A 22,929-nucleotide genomic window follows, 5' to 3' on the forward strand; every position below is an offset into this window, starting at 1 on the left:
AAAAGTTGATTACTATAAAATATCCAGTTGGGTTTGTTGAAGTCTGAGACCACATGAGGCCACAGCAGTTGTGATAAGGATCATTGAAAACAACTCCAAGGAATATTTATTGAGCACTTACTATGTATCTGACATTGCATGTCGTTCATAATAATTCCATGCTTGTATCATCTTGAGGTCAGCATTACAAATTATTCTTGTTTTACAGAGGATAAAACTAGTAATATATAATTAATTAATTTTCCCAAGATCACAGGGTTAGTAAGAAGTACAAATGGAAGAGATGTCTAAGCTTCAGGTTTTGAGTTCCCATTTTCAATACAGTTAAAAAAACACAAAATCTAGATCAAGCCATTTGTGGAATAATTATAACAAGGAAAAGTGTGTTCCAGGATAAATACAGTTTACTGGGCCAGAGGTAAGGGTCCCCTTCTTAATTCATTGGAATAGATTTGATATTATTATAATGTTCCTCTTGTTCAAGAGGTAGCATTTTGTGATGGTTACAATCCCTGGGTTGGAAACATCACATAGATAAGAAAATGGCAACCCACTCCAGTATACTTGCCTGGGAAATCCCATGGACAGAGGAGCCTACAGTCCATAGGGTTACAAAGAGTCACACATGACTTAGTGACTAAACAACATTAACACACCATAAAAAGGAAAATTCATCCAATATTGCCTGGAAATAAAGGAATAGCTATTCATTTATACCAGATCTAATCCCTAAAGGGTCCAATAAGAGAATGCTTTTTTAATACAAATCCCTCTCACAAACCCAAAATACATACATCAGAGATAGTGTAGAGAAAGAAATAGTGTGGAGAAAGAAAAAGCTCCAGGTAGCTGAAAAACCTTGATAACCCAGACGGTGTGGACAGTGAGGTGAATGGACTAGTCCAGTGCCACTTTCTGGAATGGAAAATATCTGTATGAACTGAGCTAAGGAGTAGAGTTCAGATCACGTATGATTACAGTGTTGGGTGATGTGAAACTGTTTTCCCCAACACTTAAGAACAATATAAATGGTAAATAAATCCACAATTAAGGTATATAAAACTGAAACATTCAATATGCTTATAAAAATGTAACCACTTAAAAGTAAAACAAACAAATGCGGTGAAGGATTTTTAATGCAAGATATGAATCCAATAGTAAGAAATAAGATATTAATTTAAATGAATAAACAGTTGAAAATAAAGATATAAAATAATTATGTTTAATAAGATGAAAGATAATAAACTAAAATACAAACACATAGGGCAGACAAAGTACTACTTTTCCTTACATAAGAAACTGTTTCGGGCTTCCCTGGTATCTCAGAGGGCAAAGAATTCCCCTACAATGTGGGAGAACTAGGTTTGATCCCTCGGTTGGGAAGATCCCCTGGAGAAGGACATGGCAACCCACTTTAGTATTCTTGCTTGGAGAATTCCCATGGACAGAAGAGTCTGGTGGGCTACAGTCCGTGGGGTCACACAGAGTCAGACACGAATGAGCAACTGAGTATAACAAAAGGAACGTTTCAATAATAAGAAAAATGCACTACAATCAAATGAGCATGGGGAAATTACATTAGCAGGAGATTCATAGGAAAATTAATGTTAATTGTATTAAAACATTTCAAATTTCACTAGGAATTTAAAAACCACAAAGGAGAAAGAGAAAGCAATGTTTGCCTATCCAGTTTGCAAATTTGATAATTCACAAAATTATTAGTGTGCAGAACTATTAGCAGAAATGTTGATTTGCATAGTTTTTTGGAGGGTAGTTTGGCAATATCTATCAAAAATTTTAAAAGAACATGGGGAGGGAGGAGGGTTCAGGATGGGGAACACATGTATACCTGTGGCGGATTCATTTTGATATTTGGAAAAACTAATACAATTTTGTAAAGTTTAAAAATAAAATAAAATTTAAAAAAAAGAAGACTCTTTTATAGATATACTGACATTGATATCTAAAGTCATATGTTGAAAGTGGCCCATTGTAGTACTGTTCACAGAGGTGAAAAGTAGAAAACATACTTAAAGTATAGTGAAGTTCTCATATTATTCTTCATACAGTGATACCCTAGGCAGGCTTAAAATGAATGAATTTAAACTGTGTATGCTGACATTCAAAGATCCAGAGTATTTTAGTGAGAATATTTTCAGAAATCTGTGTGGAATAGCATCCTTTTTTTTTTTTTAATGAATATGTGTTCCTGAATATGAATGCACACATAGAAATATATGGAGACCACACACATCAGTGAAAGCAATTCCTTCTATAAAAGAAGGCTGCAGTTTTATTTGGTACAATAGAAGTATGTCATGATTCTTCTTATTAAACTGATATATATATATATATGTTATTTATGAAATAATAATAAAAAGTGATATATGATCATAAAAAATAATAGCATTCACATTTAAAGCTATATCAATTTCCAATACTAATGACAGCTTACAAGAGTGGGATAGTTGACAACAAAATTTTCACAATAGAAGGTGCCTAATAAGATCATTGGTTTTACCATATTCACATTAATTGAGTTTTGGATCATCCAGTCCTTAAAAAATACTTTATTCTTTAAGTTGTCTAATTATTCTGGAAAGGAGAAAGAGGGAAGGAACTTAGTATGCTTAGAACTGTGATATGGGCTAGTAATAAAACAGTAAAAAAAAAAGTGCCTACATTTGAGCAGGTTGCAGATGTGTAAACAAATTTTTAATATGGAGTTTGATAAGCAAAAAATAGAGGAACAGTACTGTTGGACTGAGAGCCCTGCTTACAGACAAAGAAGATATACTCTGAATCTTATATAAAACATGGACTTTTTGGGTTTTTTTTGGCTTAGATGAGGAGAAAAAAATAAATGCATTTTGCATAAAGGACACATGATGAAAAACATTCCTCTCTCTTCCTTGAGGAATTATATAGCTTAGAGTTTGTGTGTGTGTGTATCTGTGTGGTTAAGGAGGAATAAGCAGAATCATCATAAAATGGACGAGTTCCCTGTAGAGCTTTGCAAAATGTGCTCTGAGAAAACAGAGGAGGCAAGAGAAAGCAGCTCCAGGGACTTCTCATGTGTGCACGTTTTTATCAGATTGTTGTTTCTTGTATATCCACAGTGCTAAGAAATGATTGTGGAGCCCTCCCAGTAATCGCTGTGTGTTGTATTGCCTGTGAGAAAAGCATGATTTGTTATATATGTCTTGTCAGTGAGTAATAATCAGCAGACAAAGTCTTGACATTCTAGGTGTTTTAATAAAGATGCAAAATAAACTGAAGTGCTTTTTGATGCATGTTCTAATATAAGGTTTTTCTTTATCTCTTGCATTTACATACACCATGTAATTTCAACTATTATCTAGGGAATCATATCCTTCCAAAACAGAGTTTTTCAGCATTGCCAATACTAACATTTTGGACTGGATAATTCTTTGTTGTGGGGGACTGTCCTGTGCATTGTAGGATGTTTAGCAGCATCCCTGGTCTCTCTACTGGTTAGATTCCAACAGCATCTCTCCTCTTGCTGCCATATTGTGATGTCTTCAGATATTGCTTGAAGATCTCTGGAGGCCAAAATTGCTCACAGCTGAGAATCACTCTCCGAAGAAACATGCAAGACAAAATAATAAAACAATTTCAAAGTAGAAACATGAATGGGACAAATACTTATTAAAAAATAATATTTGTCAAAGAAAATCCCATAGTGTTAAAATGCTCATGCTATATGCTGCTGCTGCTGCTGCTGCTAAGTCGCTTCAGTAGTGTCTGACTCTGTGCGGCCCCATAGACAGCAGCCCACCAGGCTCCCCTGTCCCTGTGATTCTCCAAGCGAGAACACTGGAGCGGGTTGCCATTTCCTTCTCTCTCATGCTATATACTTGTGACCAAAACCAATTCTTTCTGCCGGGTAAGCAGTTTTCATGTTTAGATGTTAATTGTCATATTTGAATAGATACCTTTATGAAAATAGCAAGGAAAACCACTGCATAGTTAACGTATTTGTGTTTATAGAAAGAGTAACAGTGTGGTTGCATGAGAGTCATTGTGGCTGTCATTAAAAAAATAAAGCCTGTTTTTATAGCATTGATTTAAAAAGGACCCTTTGGATTATGATGGGTGTCTAGTAAGCTATTGGCTATCATTTTGCTTTCTCTTAAACTTATCTGAAAATGTGGCTGGCCTTCAACAAAATGAACTTATGTGGACAGAATGACATTATAATACCATAGAGGGAAAATGTAACCTGAGAGGACTATGAGGAGGCTTGTATACATTTTATCAATACACATTTAACATATTTTTTGTTCTTTTTTTCTGTGGTATGTGGTTTATTATCATTCCAGTCTTGATAATTTTACCATCTCCGATCCATTATTCTATAGGAGCACTTTTTAATTTGATTTTCTATAAGTTTATTAAAAATCTAGTTGCTCAGAACTGAGTCCTAAAAATATGAAATGATGAAAAATTAATATTACTGATTGTCATTGCAAATAAAGAGGGAAAAAAACCTGAGATGAAACTTCTTGTTTTTGGAGTCAATGTTCAGGTTCATGTGTGGCTTTGGGAAATGAAGAGAGAATGGATAAATCTTATTTGTAAATGGCATTGCCACTCTCAGATGGAATGGCATCTGTTTAAAGATATTTAGTGATATTACAATAGCATATATTATTATCACAAAATTAGTAAGGGTCTTTTTTTAAATTCTGTGTATTGGTAAATCTCTTTAAAAAAAAACACATACATTTGTCTCTTTTTTATAAAAGTATACCCACATTTCTGCAATTCTGGTCTTAATTTTATCTGGAATCAGAAGATTTTAGTACCAAGTTTAGAGCATTAATTTTGTTGCATTGTAATCACCTTAAATTTAAAATATGCTTTATATATAGAAATTGTTTCAAAGAAAACCATACCAAATCACACTCTTGGAAATAAATTTTACATCTTTGTTTTTCACAGAAACTTATCTATAAGGAAATAAATAAATTTCTACCTATTCTCTTCTGTATGCTAATAAAATATACAGTATTAAACCTTACTTGAAAGCATTTTAAAATTGTAATACATTTTAGGAATAATTGTTTTCAGTTCATTGGAGGGAGAACAAAATATTTTATAAAATTATGAATATGAAATTTATGAACTCTAATTCAGTGGAGTACTAAAACTTAATTTGGCATATAAGGAGAGGATATGAAATTTTACCACATGACCCTTATATTCTATAAGGTCCCTTGTCTTCATAGATGTAGTAAAACATCTCTAATCCTTTTCATGTTTTTTTGTTCCCTTCCAATCTCTAAACCCCAGACCTATTTCCATTTGCAGCTGTGTTCTTTGTTGCAAAGCAACAAGAAGAGACACCAGCTGTGCTTATTTTATTGTGCTGCTTGTTGGGGAACTGATTTAGTTCTGCCCAAACATCTTGGGAGATTCACCTGGATATCTTCCAGGATTCTAGTAGCCATTTTAAAATTATTACCCTGGGGCATAACTTCAGGATCAGATAATTCCAGTAAAGTGAAGCTGACATTACAGTTCCACATGGTAGATCAGAGTGAGTATGAACAATTACATAGGACAAGTGATGAATCGTATATTGGAGAAAAATTTCCTTCTTAACTTCCTTCTCATAACTTTTCTTCTCTATCAGTTAGCTTTTCTTTTGTAACAAACCACACCAGAATTTATGGCTCAGAATATCATTCATTTTACATTATAAAGAGAAATTAAGAAAATAATTCCATTTAAAAGAACATCAAAAAGAATAAAATATTTAGGAGTAAATATACTAGAGGATGTCAAAGATCTGTACAATGAAAATTATAAGATATTGAAGAAAGAAATTGAAGGAGACCAAATAAATAGAAAAGTATTCCATTTTCATAGATTGTAAGAATTTTATTAGACTGTCCATACTTCCTAAAGTAATCTACAGATTTAACAAAATCCCTATGAAAACCTCACTATTGTTTTCCATAGAAATAGAAAAAAGCAATCCTAAAATTTGTATTGATCTCTCAAGTGGCTCCAAATAGCCAAAGCAGTCATGAAAAAGAATAAATGTAGAGGCATCACACTCCTGACTTCAAACCATATTATAAAGCTGTAGTGATCAAAACAGTACAGCACTGGCATAAAAACAGACACAGATCAATGGAACAGAATAAAGAGCTCAGAAGTACCCATTCATATATGGCTGATGAATTGTTGACAAAAGAACAAAGAATATATAGTGAGGCAAAGTATAAGCAGAGACATTACTTTGCCAACAAAGGTCCGTCTAGTCAAGGCTATGGTTTTTCCAGTGGTCATGTATGGATGTGAGAGCTGGACTGTGAAGAAAGCTGAGTGCCAAAGAATTGATGCTTTTGAACTGTGGTGTTGGAGAAGACTCTTGAGAGTCCCTTGGACTGCAAGGAGATCCAACCAGTCCATTCTGAAGGAGATCAGCCCTGGGATTTCTTTGGAAGGAATGATGCTAAAGCTGAAACTCCAGTACTTTGGCCACCTCATGCAAAGAGCTGACTCATTGGAAAAGACTCTGATGCTGGGAGGGATTGGGGGCAGGAGGAGAAGGGGACGACAGAGGATGAGATGGCTGGATGGCATCACTGACTCGATGGACGTGAGTCTGAGTGAACTCCGGGAGTTGGTGATGGACAGGGAGGCCTGGTGTGCTGTGATTCATGGGGTCGCAAAGAGTGGGACACAACAGAGAGACTGAACTGAACTGAACTGATGTTAGTCACTCAGTCCTTTCCAAATCTTTGTGACCCCAAGCACTGTAACCCACCAGGCTCCTCTATCCATGGGATTCTCTGGGCAAGAATACTGGAGTGGTTTGCCATTCCCTTCTGGTGTCAGGCAAAATGGATAGCTATATGCAAGACTGAATCCCTGTCTTACATCAAACACAAAAATCAACTTGAAATTAATTAAAGACAAGTTGAATGTGAGACACAACTAAAAACTCCTAGAAGAACACATAGTGGGTAAACTTGACATTAATCTAAGTAATGGGCTTTTTCAATTCGATACTAAAAGCACAAATAAACAAGTGAGGCTTTAAAAGAATTTCTGCAGAGCAAAGGAAACCATCAACACAAGGAAAAGGCAATCTGTGTAGTGGGGGAAATACTTCATATTTATTCTTAGGGTAGCATTTCAGGAGATTGAGAGCAGAAGCTTCAGATGCTTTTGAAGACAAGGCTCAGAACTTCCACTACTGTACTTTTGCTGTATTCTTTTACTGTAAATCACTTGAAACAATGTTCTGTGAATATTTATTGAATAATTATGAGTCAGTCTTTTCTACCTACACTTATGTCTGGAGAAAAGAGTTTGTAAAAATAAACCTCCTTAATGTTTAAAACATCATTGTTCTGATATCTGGTTTAAAAAAAAGTTTTATTACTTTATGGAGCAATTATTCATTTATTTGCATATAAATAATTGCACTTGTGTTTCAGGAAAGACCCCAAAACCAATTTATTTTCTCATTTTTATCCAGTGATTGATATGATCTACCAGATTGCATTTTATGCTGCTTCAGATTCCTTTGTTTCTCCATTTACTTTTTATGAACATAGACTAGACTTGGAATTCCCCAATAAAACTGCTCAGTTCATTATAGAAAGTACTTCACTGGAATAGATAAATTATTTGACCATAAGCTGGACACAGTTTATAAAAACTAAAGCTGCATATTATATTTTTCACATGTATACCTGTGGCAGACTCATTTTGATATTTGGCAAAACTAATACAATTATGTAAAATTTAAAAATAAAATAAAATTAAAAAAATATATATATATCCCCAAATGATTTTCAGATGTATGCACCTCGGTATAGGAAATGCAAATACAAAGTAAACCGATCAGTTTTGGCAATTCTAGATTCCACTTACCTTCAAGTAATTGTAAAAAATGTAATGGGTGAAATTTTCATAATGGATAAAGGAACATTCTGGTGTATAAATTAGCCTTGGAACTAAATGCTCTCTTCATGGAGATAAGGTTTTTTAAAAATGCAGCTTAAATTCTTACTACAACTGAACTTAGAGCATCCTGGGCTTATTGTTTTATTACTTACTACCTTATATTATTGGCTTCCCAGGTGGCTCTATGGTAAAACATCCATTGCCAGTGTAGGAGACACAGGGGATGTTGGTTCAATTCTTGGAATGGAAAGATCCCCCAAAGAAGGAAATAGCAACTCAGTGCCGTATTCTTGCCTGGAAAATTCCGTGGACAGAGGAACCTGGCAGAGTATAGACTACATGTTCTCAAAGAGTCAGACATGACTTAGCAACTGAGCACATGTGTATGTGCTTTATATTACACATTAATGTGAACTTATATTTTACTGATTGGTAGACACCTCACTTTTTTATTATTTTATTTCTGTGTCATGTGCACCTAACGAACTATCACAAACATGGTAGTTAATAGACATTTAAAATCTATATGGGATAAAGACAAATTATAATGTTTTGTAGAGGTGAAGAGCTATTATTCCATGTGATTTTTTTTCTGTATTTTTATCACATAAACATATTTATGAATTTCCTTGTTAAAATTATTCTTAACATTTGGAAACATTTACTAACATTTTATATAAATGTATCATGATTATGGCCACTTTATTGTTTTTCTTCCTCTCCTTTCTTCATTCTTTCCTTTCTGGAGAAATTCACCAAAACAAAAAACTCATGTTAGACACTGGACACTACTCAACTACCACTTGTAGTATTAATTAGTCTATTCTATTGCCCCTATATTTTAATAAAAGTTCATAAATGGAAATTACTACGGAATATTATAAAATAAAAATATTTTAAGTGTGAAATTATAGTATAAAGACATATAACGCTGAAATTTCATTCTAAAAACTCATGTGCAGGACATTTAACCTAACCTTTAATTGAATTTGATTTCTAATTATATTCGGAAACTCAACTTTCTTTTTTGAGTCACTTTGGGGTGGTTTTGCCATTTTCTAGGTGTTGGGTATAGAGTGAAAGAATAGTAATCAGCTGTAGAGTAAAGGCATAGTGATTAGGAATTAGGTGAATGTTCACTGTTCAGGTATACACAGAAGGTTCAGCATGAGGTATGGAGAAAATGCAAGCAAAGAGGTCCAGAATAAACACCCGGTGCCCAGAAAGCAGGTACACAGTGATTATACAGCGATCAAGGCTAGAGAAGCCATAGTGACCACATTGATTTCTGCTGTTTACCAGGTGTCTTTGTTACCACTGGTTTTCAGGCCTCAGTCCATGATGGTCATAGTTGCCTGTTCTTGGTCTTAATCGCAAGTCCTTTTGTGATCCACTGAGGTTCTCTCAGATAAATTTCATTTCCTATCTTAGTAAATGGTGAATATTTTCTTGCTCTCATAACCTGGTATGGAGAGAACTCTGTGAAGATCAGTCTAGACCTTTTATGGTTTCATAAGCTAAAAGGCCTACCTCTTTATTTTTAAAACATTTTGTACTCTTTATTATGTTGAGGTATGTTCTCTTTACATGTACTTTGTTCAGGTTTTTTAAAGATGAGGTAATGTTGAATTTGTTAAATGCCTTTTCTGCATCTGCTTATTTGATTTTTATTCTCCAAAGTGTTAATGTGGTTTATCATATTAACTGATTTGCAAACATTTGAACTATCTTTGTGTTCCTGGAATAAATCCCACTTGATCACAATATATAACCTTTTTAATGTACTGTTGAATTTGATTTGCTTATTCTGTTGAGGATTTTTGCATCTATGTTCATCAGTGATATTGATATTGGTCTGTATTTGTGTGTATGTTTGTGTTATAGTTTTCCTCTCTGGTTTTGGTGTCAGGGTGATGTTGACCTAGTACAATGAGTTCAGAAACATTCCTTCATCTTCAATTTTTTGGAATAGTTTGAGAATGATAGACATTAATTTTTCTTTATATGTTTGGTAGAATTTACCTGTGAAACTATCTGGTCCTGGACTTTTATTATTATTATTATTAATTCAATTTTGTTACTCGTGTTTGACTTGTTCATATTTTGTATTTTCCTTGATTCAGTCTTGGAAGATTACATATTTGTAGGAATTTATCTTCAAAGTTGTTCGATTTGTTGGTTTATAACATAATATTCTCTTATGATGCTTTCTATCCCTGTGGTATTGGTTATAATGTCTCCTTTTCCATTTCTGGCTTTATTTATTTGGGTGTTTTCTTTTGATTCTTTTCCTTGATAAGTCTGGCTAAATGTTTATCAATTTTCTTTATCTTTTCAAAGAATCAGGTCTTAATTTCATTGATATTTTCTATTGTTTTTCTAGTCTATATTTCATTTATTTCTTCTCTGATCTGAATATTTTCTTCCTTCTACTAACTTTGGGCTTTATTTTTCTTCTTTTTCTAGTTCCTATAGTGTAAGGTTATGTGGTTTATTTGAGAATTTTCTTGTTTCCTGAGATAGATCTTTATTGATACAAACTTCCCTCTTTGACCTGCTTTTGCTGAGTCTGCTAGACTTTAGAACATTGTTTTTCCATTTTAATTTGCCTGGCTGTTTGTGAAACCCAGTCATGACTTTGTAAGCATGCTGTTGGGCAGTACTGACCCCCAGCTTGGCTGACTGAGAGGCGCATTGCCACTCTCATCACCACTGCCACAAGGGTGGTGATGCATGGGACTGGCCCCCCATAACTGGCCGCGAGGCCTCACAGCAATTGCTGATGTCCTAGGCTGGACCCCACAGTGTGAGCTGTTTTGGAAAGTCTTTGGCAGAGCTGGAGACACACACTTGATGGGGTAGAGTGAGAAGTACTTGGGAGGGGTGATGGTGTCAGTCCACAGGGGAACACATGGGTAGGGTCCATGATGTTAACTAGTTTAGTGAAGAGTGACAGAAAGGGTGCCCACCAATGCTGAGCCAGCTGTATGAAAGGAGAGTTAAAAAAAAAAAAAAAAAAAAAGATGCCCACCAGCATTTCTGTCCCCGGAGAAAGTTTCACTTCCTCCATACCTTCTCAGTACCTGTCCTAAAATTAGTCAATGAATCTCCTCCTCACATGACCCAGGAACATTTTAAGCTGCTGCCTCTGCACTAGGACTTGAGGTGAGTTTGTATGTAAGCTCTTCAATAGTGATGTCTCAGTTTCCTCTGGCTATCCTAGACATAAGCCCCACTGGTTTTCAAACCCAGACATTATGAAAGCCTATCTTCTCCATGAACATCTCCCAGACGGGGGAGCACACTGTGGGGCTCATGCCTCAGGAAAGTTTATGAAGTCGTGATATTCCTCTCACTTGTGGACTGCCACACTGGGGTGTAGATTTGACTAGATTGCATCTCTATCCCTCCTATGGTCTCCATGTGGACTTTTCTTAAGTCCTTAATTGTAGAAAATCTGTTTGCTAGTCTTCAGTGAAAATGAAAGTCACTCAGTCCTGTCCAACTCTTTGAGACCCCATGGACTATACAGTCCATGGAATTCTCCAGGCCAGAATCCTGGAGTGGGTAGCCTTTCCCTTCTCCAGGGGATCTTCCCAACCCAGGGACTGAACTGCTCTGTCCTTAGAAGGCAGATTCTTTACCACTGAGCCACATGGGAAGACAATTGTTCTACATGAAACTGTAATTTTAGTTTGTCTGTCAGAGAAGGTGAGCTCAGGATTTTTATCCTCTGCTATCTTGATCTGGACTCTGGTAGAAATCTGCTATTAAATTTTAGCAAGCCGATCCTAATCTGACTTTGCTATTGAGCTTCTTCATGGAAGAAAATTAGTATTGAATTTTTGGTAGTGCACTGAACAATAGTTGGCAAAGGAACCATATAAGCTATGATTCCATTTACCTGAGGCCATCACAATGGAATGTTTCCCCATTCTCACTGATGTGTTCATTAATGTAAGTCTTACTAAATGGTCTCATTAAATCTTTCACTACTGTTTCACATAGCACCATGGAATACTGCAAAATTTGGGCTCCTTCTATAGAGGTTTATCACAGCATGAAATGCATACATGACAAGGGAAAGGCAAACACAAATATAAGAATATATACTTTTTGTTTTACACAATTGTTTGTGGTCAGTTGTTATCAGAAACAAAAAGAAACTCAACTGGAAGAATCTAAATGCACATCAGTAAACGATATGGAATATCATATGACTATAAAAATTATATTTACCTAGCTGGCATGGAAATGTCCATGATATGTTCTGTTATTACAGAAAAAGTTGTATAGAGTTCTGTTTAATATGTACACAACTACAAGATAGACTTTGAATGAGTGGAGACAGTTATGGAAAGACATGTAAGACATTTCTAACATTGCTTTTCTTAAGGGGAGTGGTTAAAAGAGTTGTATTTTTCTTACTAAGATCATATTTGACTTCTTGAAGACATTCTGTAAGATAAATGCAATTAGTAATAAGAGATTGATTGAGCAGGGATTTTCTGTATTGTCCTTTGAGTAAAGAGGTGTAACAGCACCTGTTTGGGAACTGCTTTGCTGCTTTGTAAATAAATGTACACTCTGGCTCATAGTCTGTGTGAATAAAGCAGCTAGTGAGATAGCAACTGACAGAGTCAAAGAAAAGTTGTTGATTCCAAGCAGCGTTTAATAAGTCTCTGCCACCAGGTCTAATCTTCAGTCTTCATATATGTACATGTCTCTTATACAAGAGACAAAAGAGATGCAGTTTCAGTCCCTGGGTTGGGAAGATCCCATGGAGGAGGGCATGGCAACCCACTCTAGCCTGGAGAATCCCTATGGATAGAGGAGCCTGGGGGCTAGAGTCCATAGGGTTGCAAAGAGTCGGGCATAACTGAAGCAACTTAGCACTCATTAAGGAGGATTTTAATTTTATATCTGTATTGTTGTTTTATTTTTTGTTACTGTAAAATATATACACTGGGCTATTATAATGTTTAAAATTAATTTTTCAGCTAACTGGTAAAAATAAATTGGAGTTATTTCCTCAATAATTGAAATCAATGTCAACTTTAAATATGTAACTTACATAATATATAGTAATAGCATATATATTATCTTTTATTAAACTCTTCTGAAACATTACTACCAATTTTTGGTGAGTAAAGGACAAAATAATTCTGTCTCTGGTATTCTAGTCTGCAGTAGATGTTTTGTTGTTTATTGGTTTTGATTTTATTTTTTCTCTTGTTTTTATTGAATGAAAATTTAGCTGAAATACAAGGTATTATTCAGAATAACGCTGAATTTGTTAACAACTTTTATTTTTTAAATGGAATTCTTTTCCTGAGTGGAAATTAAAGCAAATAGATACAAATTTAATTTTTGATGAGAAGTTGATGTAAAATCAGCAAAAGAAATGGACTTAATTATCATATATGCTAAACTAGGTAATTAAGTATTAAAGTGTTATGTGCTATTTAAATAGATAAATAGACAAACTATATATACATATGTATTTTCCTCCAGGTTAAAAAACATTCTATCCTAAAGTCTATTTTGCATACAGAAGGCAGCTTTCTAAGCTTCCCAGGTAGCACAGTGGTAAAGAATCCACCTGCCAGTGCAGGAGACACAAGAGACTCAGGTTCAATCCCTGGGTTGGGAAGATTCTCTGGAGAAGGAAATGGCAACCTGCTTCAGTATTCTTACCTGGAAAATTCTATGAATAGAGGAAACTGGAAGGATACAGTCCATGGGGTCAGAAAGACTTGGACATGACTGAGAAAACACATACAGGCAGCACTCCAAATGATGTATTGGTCAGATTCCAATATGTTAAGTAATTTTTAGTTATTGAATGTAAACACACACACACACACACACCCCTACCTAAATTCCTATTTGAAAGTAGTAACTATAGAAGAATCAAGTACAGAACCTAATCATAATATTTGATATCATCATTATTCAGAAAAGAAATAAAAGGTAGTTGGGGAGAAACCTGTTAATACCTTCTGTCTACATTAGAGTTTAATCAGGAAAAATCAGATCCTCTGTCATTAAGCTCAATAAAAGGGACCAGATTGGTGGAAAAAGTTAAGAAAATGGTAAGAGAAGCAAAAACCAAAGAGTGGACTGTGAGACAACCACTGAAGGAGTCAGGCATCAGTAAGGCTGGGAGGGTGGTGTTCCCTGGCCCCAGCAACTGTGCTTTAATGCACAAAGGTGGGAAACACTAATTACTGATGGATGTTAGGTTTCTGCAGAGCAGAACAGGGTAGGAAAGTAATGTGAGCACAGCATGCAGATGCTTTTAGAAGATACATAAAGCTGGTGGGATTACGGCAGTCTAGTTCCTTTTTACTGCAACCATTTACTCTGTACAGAAATCAAGAAAATCATGAGCATTCTGTAAGGCTACAGAAGACAACAACACTATTGTTGGTACCTGGAGGTTGCTTCTTCCTAAGTATTTTACACACACCTTCACCTGACAATATATATTTACTGACTTGGACTTTGGCTGTGGTTTGGGTGGGAGTGAGGGTAAGGTATAATGCCACCTCTCTTTAAGTAGATGGATCTGGACAGCCATTACATTTCACAAAGAAAACAGACAAGAAAAAGGTAGAAGATGTTATAACTATTATCAACTAGATATTGTATTATCAACTAGATATTATCAACTAGTTTTTGTAACTATATCCACCCATTACTGGATGGGGCAATGGAGTATGGAAAAGAGTATCACATAGGAAAACAGTAAGACCAGCTTGAATTCTGCCTTCTCAAATTGTCAACTATATTATCTTTATGAACCTCAACGTTCCCATCTGTAAAATGGCATTGAATGTAATTTTCTCAATAGATGCATCTTATACCTGTGGCGGATTCATTTTGATATTTGGCAAAACTAATACAATTATGTAAAGTTTAAAAATAAAATAAAATTTAAAAAAAGAAAAAAATAAATGACATATAGCAGAGAGATCCCATATCCTTGGCACTATATACATAATATTTCCTTATTTTTTAATTTATGGTATATGATTAAAAGTTTACTTGAGTAATATCAAATCTCACATTCAGTTTAGTTCAGTTCAGTCGCTCAGTCATGTCCAACTCTTTGTGACTTCATGAATCGCAGCATGCCAGTCCTTCCTGTCCATCATCAACTCCTGGAGTTTACTCAAGCTCATATCCATCGAGTCAGTGATGCCATCCAGCCATCTCATCCTCTGTCGTCCCCTTCTCCTCCGGCCCCCAATCCCTCCCAGCATCAGAGTCTTTTCCAATGAGTCAACTCTTTGCATGAGGTGGCCAAATTATTGGAGTTTCAGCATTAGCATCAGTCCTTCCATGAACACCCAGGACTGATCTCCTTTGGAACAGACTTGCAGTCCAAGGAACTCTCAAGAGTCTTCTCCAACACCACTATTCAAAAGCATCAATTCTTCATCACTCAGCTTTCTTCACAGCCCAACTCTCACATCCATACATGACCACTGGAAAAACCATAGTCTTGACTAGATGGACCTTTGCTGGCAAAGTAATGTCTCTGCTTTTCAATATGCTATCTAGGTTGGTCATAACTTTCCTTCCAAGGAGGAAGCGTCTTTTAATTTCATGGCTTCAGTCACCATCTGCAGTGATTTTGGAGCCCAAAACAATAAAGCCTGACACTGTTTCCACCGTTTCCCTATCTATTTTCCATGAAGTGATGGGACCAGATGCCATGATCTTCGTTTTCTGAATGTTGAGCTTTAAGCCAACTTTTTCACTCTCCACTTTCACCTTCATCAAGAGGCTTTTGAGTTCCTCTTCACTGTCTGCCATAAGGGTGGTGTCATGTGCATATCTGAGGTTATTGATCTTTCTCCCGGCAATCTTGATTCCAGCTTGTCCTTCTTCCAGTCCAGTGTTTCTCATGATGTACTCTGCATAGAAGTTAAATAAGCAGGATGACAATATACAGCCTTGACGTACTCCTTTTCCTATTTGGAACCAGTCTGTTGTTCCATGTCCAGTTCTAACTGTTGCTTCCTGACCTGCATACAAATTTCTCAAGAGGCAGGTCAGGTGGTCTGGTATTCCCATCTCTTTCAGAATTTTCCACAGTTTATTGTGATCTACACAGTCAAAGGCTTTGGCATATCAATAAAGTAGAAATAGATATGTTTTTCTGGAACTCTCTTGCTTTTTCCATGATCCAGCGGATGTTCGCAATTTGATCTCTGGTTCCTCTGCCTTTTCTGAAACCAGCTTGAACATCTAGAAGTTCACAGTTCACGTATTCCTGATTCTCACATTAGGTAGTTCCATAAAAAAGATCTAACCAAATCGAACTGAATCTCTAATTGAAGTAGAGGGGACTTCCCTGGCAGTCCAGTGGTTAAGACTTTACCTTCCATAGCAGAGGGTGCAGTTTTAGTCCTTGGCCAGGGAGTTAAGGTCCTACCTGCCCCCTGGCCAAATAGCCAAATCATAAGACAGAAATATTGTAGCACATTCAACAAAAACTGTAAAAAATTCAGCCATGTCATTAAAAAAAAATCTTAAAAATAAGAGACTTTACAAAAACTAGCAATAGCCATGACTGAAAACATAGAATAGTGAATTTTGCTTTGTTACCCAGATGTTTCATAAGTGTGCTTACAGAGGATTTTTTTTAATCCAATGACTCTTGGGTGACTACTCAAAGCTTTATAAAATTACACGATGGCTGGAATACTATGTTATTTCTCCATTGATGAAATTATAGTCCTCCTGCGTGGAATGAAATTTAAGTTGTATCTTGATGATTATTACTTTTTCACAGTCCCTGGAAAAAAATCTTCTGAGAATTAAGCCCTAAGAGATTCCTTCAGAGAGCTACTCTCAGCCTTCATAAATCTCCAGCTTATTTTTACTCAAAGTTCTTGCTCAATGTTAATTCACTTGAGATTTTAACAGAGCTGTGAGCTCTGACAAGTCATGCATAACGATTTGCAATCTCAGAGAATATTTGCTTGGTATTAAAATGCCTTATTAAATATTTCAAATTGGTCTTTAGAGGCTTTTGGGAAAGTCCACTCTGTTTCTCGTTGATATGTAATGTTACAAAATGTGTGCTATTTGTAAAACAGCAGTAGAAGAGGAAACCACATGAAAAGAATGACACAGGGCAGTCCCCAAAGAAAATAAGACTTGAATTTTATTGTAGAAAAGAGATCTTGAACACTTTTTTATGTACTTGAATCTTTTCAGCTTTGTTTCAAAAATCAACTGAGAGGCTATAATCCCTAGCACGGGATTACCTAAATGTGCACTGCAGGAAATATTTAATGTGAAAATAAAATAAATAGTACACTAAATAGCTAATGAAACTTTAAAATGCAATGTTTCTGTGGTTATTGTTTTTAATGAAAACAGTTGTAAAAATGAAAGACACTTATGTAGCACTCTTTAAAGTTTTCTTTGATTGGAAGCCAGTTGTTTAGGGAAGGGACTGTGAGTTTAATATCTATTGACCAAGCCCATATAATAATTTCCAGAGAAAATTAGATACTTATTTTAATATTCTAGTAGAATAATGGGCTTCTAGGTATCACTTCCCATATTTTTCTTTGGAGATCTAGCACTGTAGAGAATAATAATCCCTTTCTATTATGTATACAGTTAGGGCCGATAGCAGGAACAAAGGAATTGAATGGTCCAACGTGGAATACTTTTCTCAGACATAGATATAACATATGGATTTTTTTTTCATTTAAACTTTTCAACCAGGAATAAAAAATCTTCATTAAAATAACCAATATAGCTAATTAATTTACTTAGAAAGGCCAACGGTTGGATCACTAGTAATGCCTAATATTTCAAAAAATCAAATAACGTTCACTTCTACCTAATTCTATTTGTGAAATTAACTTTTGATTTGATCTCATTTATGATGTATCTGGCATCAAAGAGGATATTATCATTTTTTCTTGGCTTTTAACTTCAGACTCTTATCCAGAGTCAAAGAACAACTGCAACTTCTGAGAATAAATGTCATTTCCTCCCGCTGCAGCTATAACACAATGTATCAGTTTGCTAGGACTTCTAAACCAAAGGACCACAAACTTAAAAAATAAGCCTTTACTGTTATCACTGTTCCTGAAGTTAGATGTCTACAGTCTAGGTATTATTAGCAGGGCCATATTCCCTCTTAAAGAACTGGAGGAGGGTCTTTTCAAGCCCCACCTCCAGCTTCTAGTGCTTTGCTGGCAGTCTGACTTACTTTGTCTTGTGGAAATATCATCTTGATCTCTGCCTTCATCTTCACATAATCTACTTCTCGTGTGTGTGTGTGTGTGTGTGTGTGTGTGTGTGTGTGTGTGTGTATCCATCTTTTCCAAGTGTCTTATTTGTATAAGGACAGCAGTCATACTAGATTAGTAGCGCAAACTATTGCAGTATGACTTTATCTTAATTACATCTATAGTGACCCTATTTCACCTATTAAATGGCACAGTGGTAAAGAATCTGCCTGTCAATACAGGAGGTAAGAGAGATGCGGGTTGGATCCCTGGATCGGGAAGATGTCCCAGAGTAGGAAATGGCAATCTATTCCACTATTCTTGCCTGGAGAATCCTATGGACAGAGGGGCCTGGTGAGTTACAAAGTCCATGGGGTCGCAAAGAGTCAGACATGACTGAGCATTCATGCAGGCCAGAGACAGATGGAGAGAGATTGGGTAAAGTGAACCATGATAAATAAACTGCTGCGTGATAAGCAAACTCCTTACCCAGGTGAGCAATCTATTGTGAAAAAAGAGAGTTGATGACTAAGATGAAAAATTGTCTCAGTTCATTTTCTGAAATTTTATGAAGGAAATAGGGGAAATATTTATGAGGTTCAGTTTTATATGGTTCCCAGGCGGTGCTAGTGGTAAAGAATCTACCTGCCAACTCAGGAGAGGCAACAGGCATGGATTTGATTCCTGGGTTGGAAGATTCCCCTGGAGTAGTAAATGGTACCCCACTCCAGTATTCTTGCCTGGGAAATTCCATGGACAGAGGAGCCTGGCTGGCTATAGTCTTTAGTGTCTCAAAGAGTCAGTCACGATGGAGCATCACCATTGTCACCATTTAAGCAACTAGAGTTTAAAAATGTAACATATGAACTTAGAGGGAAAATCATTCAACTCATAACACACACACTAAAGCTGTCTATGTTTTTATTCTTTATATATTAAAAAAAAAAAAACCTTCCAAAAGTAACAATAGTTCTTAAAATGCTCCCATCAAACCTCCAAATAAATGAGAAAATAAAATAAGTATATGTTTTCCTTTTGGTCTAAAAGCTCTTGGTAGGGAATCTTTGAACAACTGAGTAAACTCAGGATTTATTTTTCACCCCTGCTATTTAACTCTACTCTTTTTTTTTTAAATTTTATTTTATTTTTAAACTTTACAAAATTGTATTAGTTTTGCCAAATATCAAAATGAATCCGCCACAGGTATGTGTTCAGGGCAGGCTGACTTTTGGGTGAGCTGTGCTGTGGATATGCCTATGTTCCCTCAACTAGCAATCTGTTTACTCACAGTGGCAGGCTGCTACCTTCAGATGCCCCCAAAGAACAATGATAAAGGACAGTTACTGTTCTTTGCTTCATGCACAACTAGGATTGCCCAAAACCCATGAGACCAACTGTTCCGAGGTGTCTGTAGTTGATAATTGCAGTATTTTTTGAACTAGGGTAGAGAGTTAGTATATTTTCTTTCTTTCCCCTGGATCTCTTTTCTGCTCTGCCCACTTCTTTTTTTGGTACTTTCAACCATCACTTAGTCAACACCACCAGGCTACTTTGACTTCCTTTATTTCTCCTTTTCTCATTGTTCTCTCACCTGTCACTCCATTCATGTGTCTAAGCTTTCACCTAACAAGCCTGAGCTTTTAAAGAAAGCTCAAGCCGAGCAGAACACTCTTTTTCTTTCCTGTGGTGGTCCAGCCTATCACAGTAAATGAGGTATAATCTTGAAAAATTTGCCTTCACCAGTTTTTTCAATGGAATGGTTCCTTTGGGGATGCTTTTAAGACATTAACATTATTTAGACCTAAATCAGTATTGTAAGGCCACAGCAAGTTTTAAAACCTGAGAATTTTGTAATTGTGGTTTATTAAAAGATAGCCATTATTTTGCAGCTTTCTATCTATACTTCTTTTTTTTTTTTCTGACTCCTAGTATTAAATAATTCCTATATGCCCAGTATGATCACCATTTTTCCTATAAGATCAAAGATTTGGCTGGTATAATTTTGCAATATTTTGGACACAGGATAGGCTTTTTACCTTTTTAGTCTGACCCAGGTACCTACTATAGATTTTAATTTTTGCAATTTAAGGAGTTACTAAATGAAAATACCTCCCTCCTATACCAATGTTTTGGACAAATGCCTACCTACTGGTTTTCTCTGACCAATTTGGAGAGATGAATATAGGTATTGAGCAGGTATTGAAACTCATAGCAAAAGTCTTTAATATTGAACAGTAGTAATTATTATACTTAATGATGGAAGAGATCATCTACATGTGACTAGCTCTGGAAAGTTTATCAAGCCAGATACTGTAGTGCTATAGTAAAAAATAAATATATATATATGTGTGTGTGTATATATATATATATATATATATATATAGTACACTTCCAAATCCAAATAGGGCTCTAAGAATGGAATAGCAGTAAAGCAAGAAGATATATGTTTTAACCTTTAAAATTTGGTATCATCATAGATTCACATGCTGTCATGAGAAATAATAAAGATTTCTTATATCTTTACCCATTTTACCCAATGCTAGCATCCTGCAAAAACTATAAAGCAATATCATAATCAGGTTATTGAAATGATTTACCAATATTACTTACATTTCCCTAGTTTTACCTGTGTGTGTATGCATGTATTTAGTTCTTGTGTATCCATAATCAAAATACTGAACAGTAACAGCTTTATCTGGATCCCTCATGTTGCCCTATTATAACCAAATCCACACCTTTCCACTCTTTCTCCCCCAGATTCTAGCATCTACTAATCTGTCATCCATTTCGAAAATTGCATCACTTTAAGAATGTTAAATACATGGACTCATACAGTATATAGTCTTTGGGGGTTGTCTTTTTCCACCCTCTAGGGATAATTTCCTGAAGATTTATCCAAGGTGATGTTTATGTTAATATTCTTTTCATTTTTATTGCTGAGTAGTATTCCTCAATAATATTGTACCATAGTTTGTTTAATCATTTTCCCATTGAAGGGTATTTGAGCTGTTTCTAGTCTGGTGCTACTAAAAATAATATCTCTGAATATTTGTAAAACAGATTTTTATGTGAACATACATGAGTATTTGTAAAACAGGGTTTTATGTGAACATACATTTTCATGACTTTAGCATAAATGCCCAAGAGTACAATTTGCTGCTGCTACATGGTAAATGTATGTTTATTTAAGAATTTGCTAAATTTACATTTCCACTAGCTGTGTGTGGGTGGCCTAATTTCTCACCAGAATTTGGTGTCACTATTATTATGTTTTATTATTCACAATTAAGAGTTTCTTTTAGGTATATAACAGTCCTTTTCTTCTGAGTGTGCATAATTACTAGTTATATTTTTACTTAGCATCTCAATGTAAAAATTCTATTTAGAGGCCAAAATCATGGCATTTTACTAAAAGTCTATATAAAAAGTTATCCCTCAGTATCTGAAGGGAAATGGCTCCAGCACCGCCATGGACACCCGTAGATGCTCAGGTCCTTTAGTTGGCCCTCAATATCCATATCCATGGTCCTATATCTGGAAATTCAACCACCGCAGATCAGAAGATAGAACATGATTAGCATTTGGTTACATTCATGGATGTGGAACCAAAAATTGTTGTTGTTCAGTCTCTCAGTCATGTCCCACTCTTTGAAACTCCATGGACTGAAGCACTCCAGGCTTCCCTGTCCTTCACTGTCTCCTGGAGTTTGCTCAAACTCATGTCCATTGAGTCAGTGATGCCATCCAACCATCTCATCCTCTCACCCCCTTCTTCTCCTGTTCTCAGTCATATATATGAGTAGTCATATATATGGAGGGCCAACTGTACATGTATGATCTGCTAATAAGGATTGTGAGATGAACTTGGCATTCGGTATTAACTAGATCTTTACTTTCAGAGGATCTATTTCTAGGATCTTTTGAAGCTACAGAATTAGTTTTGCTTAAAGTCATGTCTGAACTTCAACACGGAAGTAAAACTTTGTAGTTAAGCAGATATTAGATTATTTATAGATGTGTTGGACCTAAATCATTGACTGAATTATTAAAATTAAAAAATTGTCAGTAACCCCAGCATTGTTCAAGACTCAACTGTATACCCTCAAAATACTTTTGATTTTATTCCCCTCCCCTGCCAGTTAACACCAATTTGATTCTTGAGAATTGACCCAACCCACTTGGATTACATGAAGGTAAAAACAGACCCTTCATAATGGTATCATCACATAAAAAATCATATTAAAATAACTGAAACCCAGTGCTCCATCTTGGGCTCTCATTTAGGATAATTGGTTGCACAGAAAGAAACCGAGTACCATGTTTGAAGGATGATCTAAGAAATATAGGAAATTATTACTTTCCACAGATGTTTCAGCATAAACCTTTTTTTTCTGGGTACAAATTAATCATGTGCTTAATCATTTGTTTTCCTGAATGCACAGGTACCTCTGTTCTACAGGTGACAGCCACTGATGCAGATGACCCTACCTATGGAAACAGTGCTCGAGTGGTTTACAGCATTCTCCAGGGACAGCCCTACTTCTCCGTAGACCCTAAAACAGGTTAGTACTTTTATGAATAATTGATGTACAGATGCATGCTACAAAAAAAGAAAGCAGTATCTTCATGTCTGTGTGCTCTTCTACATTAGACATTGTTATGTTAGAACTTTAAAAATGCCCTCAGTTTCTCCAGGACAGTGTGATTAAATAAT

At 35.6% G+C, this 22,929-nt stretch overlaps 1 protein-coding gene across 6 annotated transcripts in view; it reads left to right on the forward strand.

The window, feature by feature from the left end:
- The window catches only part of CDH18 (cadherin 18), a 1,275,757-nt gene that overhangs the window by 980,712 nt on the left and 272,116 nt on the right, over window positions 1-22,929 (forward strand). For all 6 annotated transcript variants that reach the window (XM_044932378.2, XM_025270679.3, XM_025270680.3 and 3 more), the window contains one exon: window positions 22,658-22,777. In XM_044932378.2, the coding sequence (XP_044788313.1) occupies window positions 22,658-22,777 (120 nt within the window). The remainder of the gene's footprint in view (window positions 1-22,657; window positions 22,778-22,929) is intronic.

The sequence above is a fragment of the Bubalus bubalis genome, chromosome 19 (assembly GCF_019923935.1).
Source record: "Bubalus bubalis isolate 160015118507 breed Murrah chromosome 19, NDDB_SH_1, whole genome shotgun sequence".
NCBI lineage: Eukaryota > Metazoa > Chordata > Mammalia > Artiodactyla > Bovidae > Bubalus > Bubalus bubalis.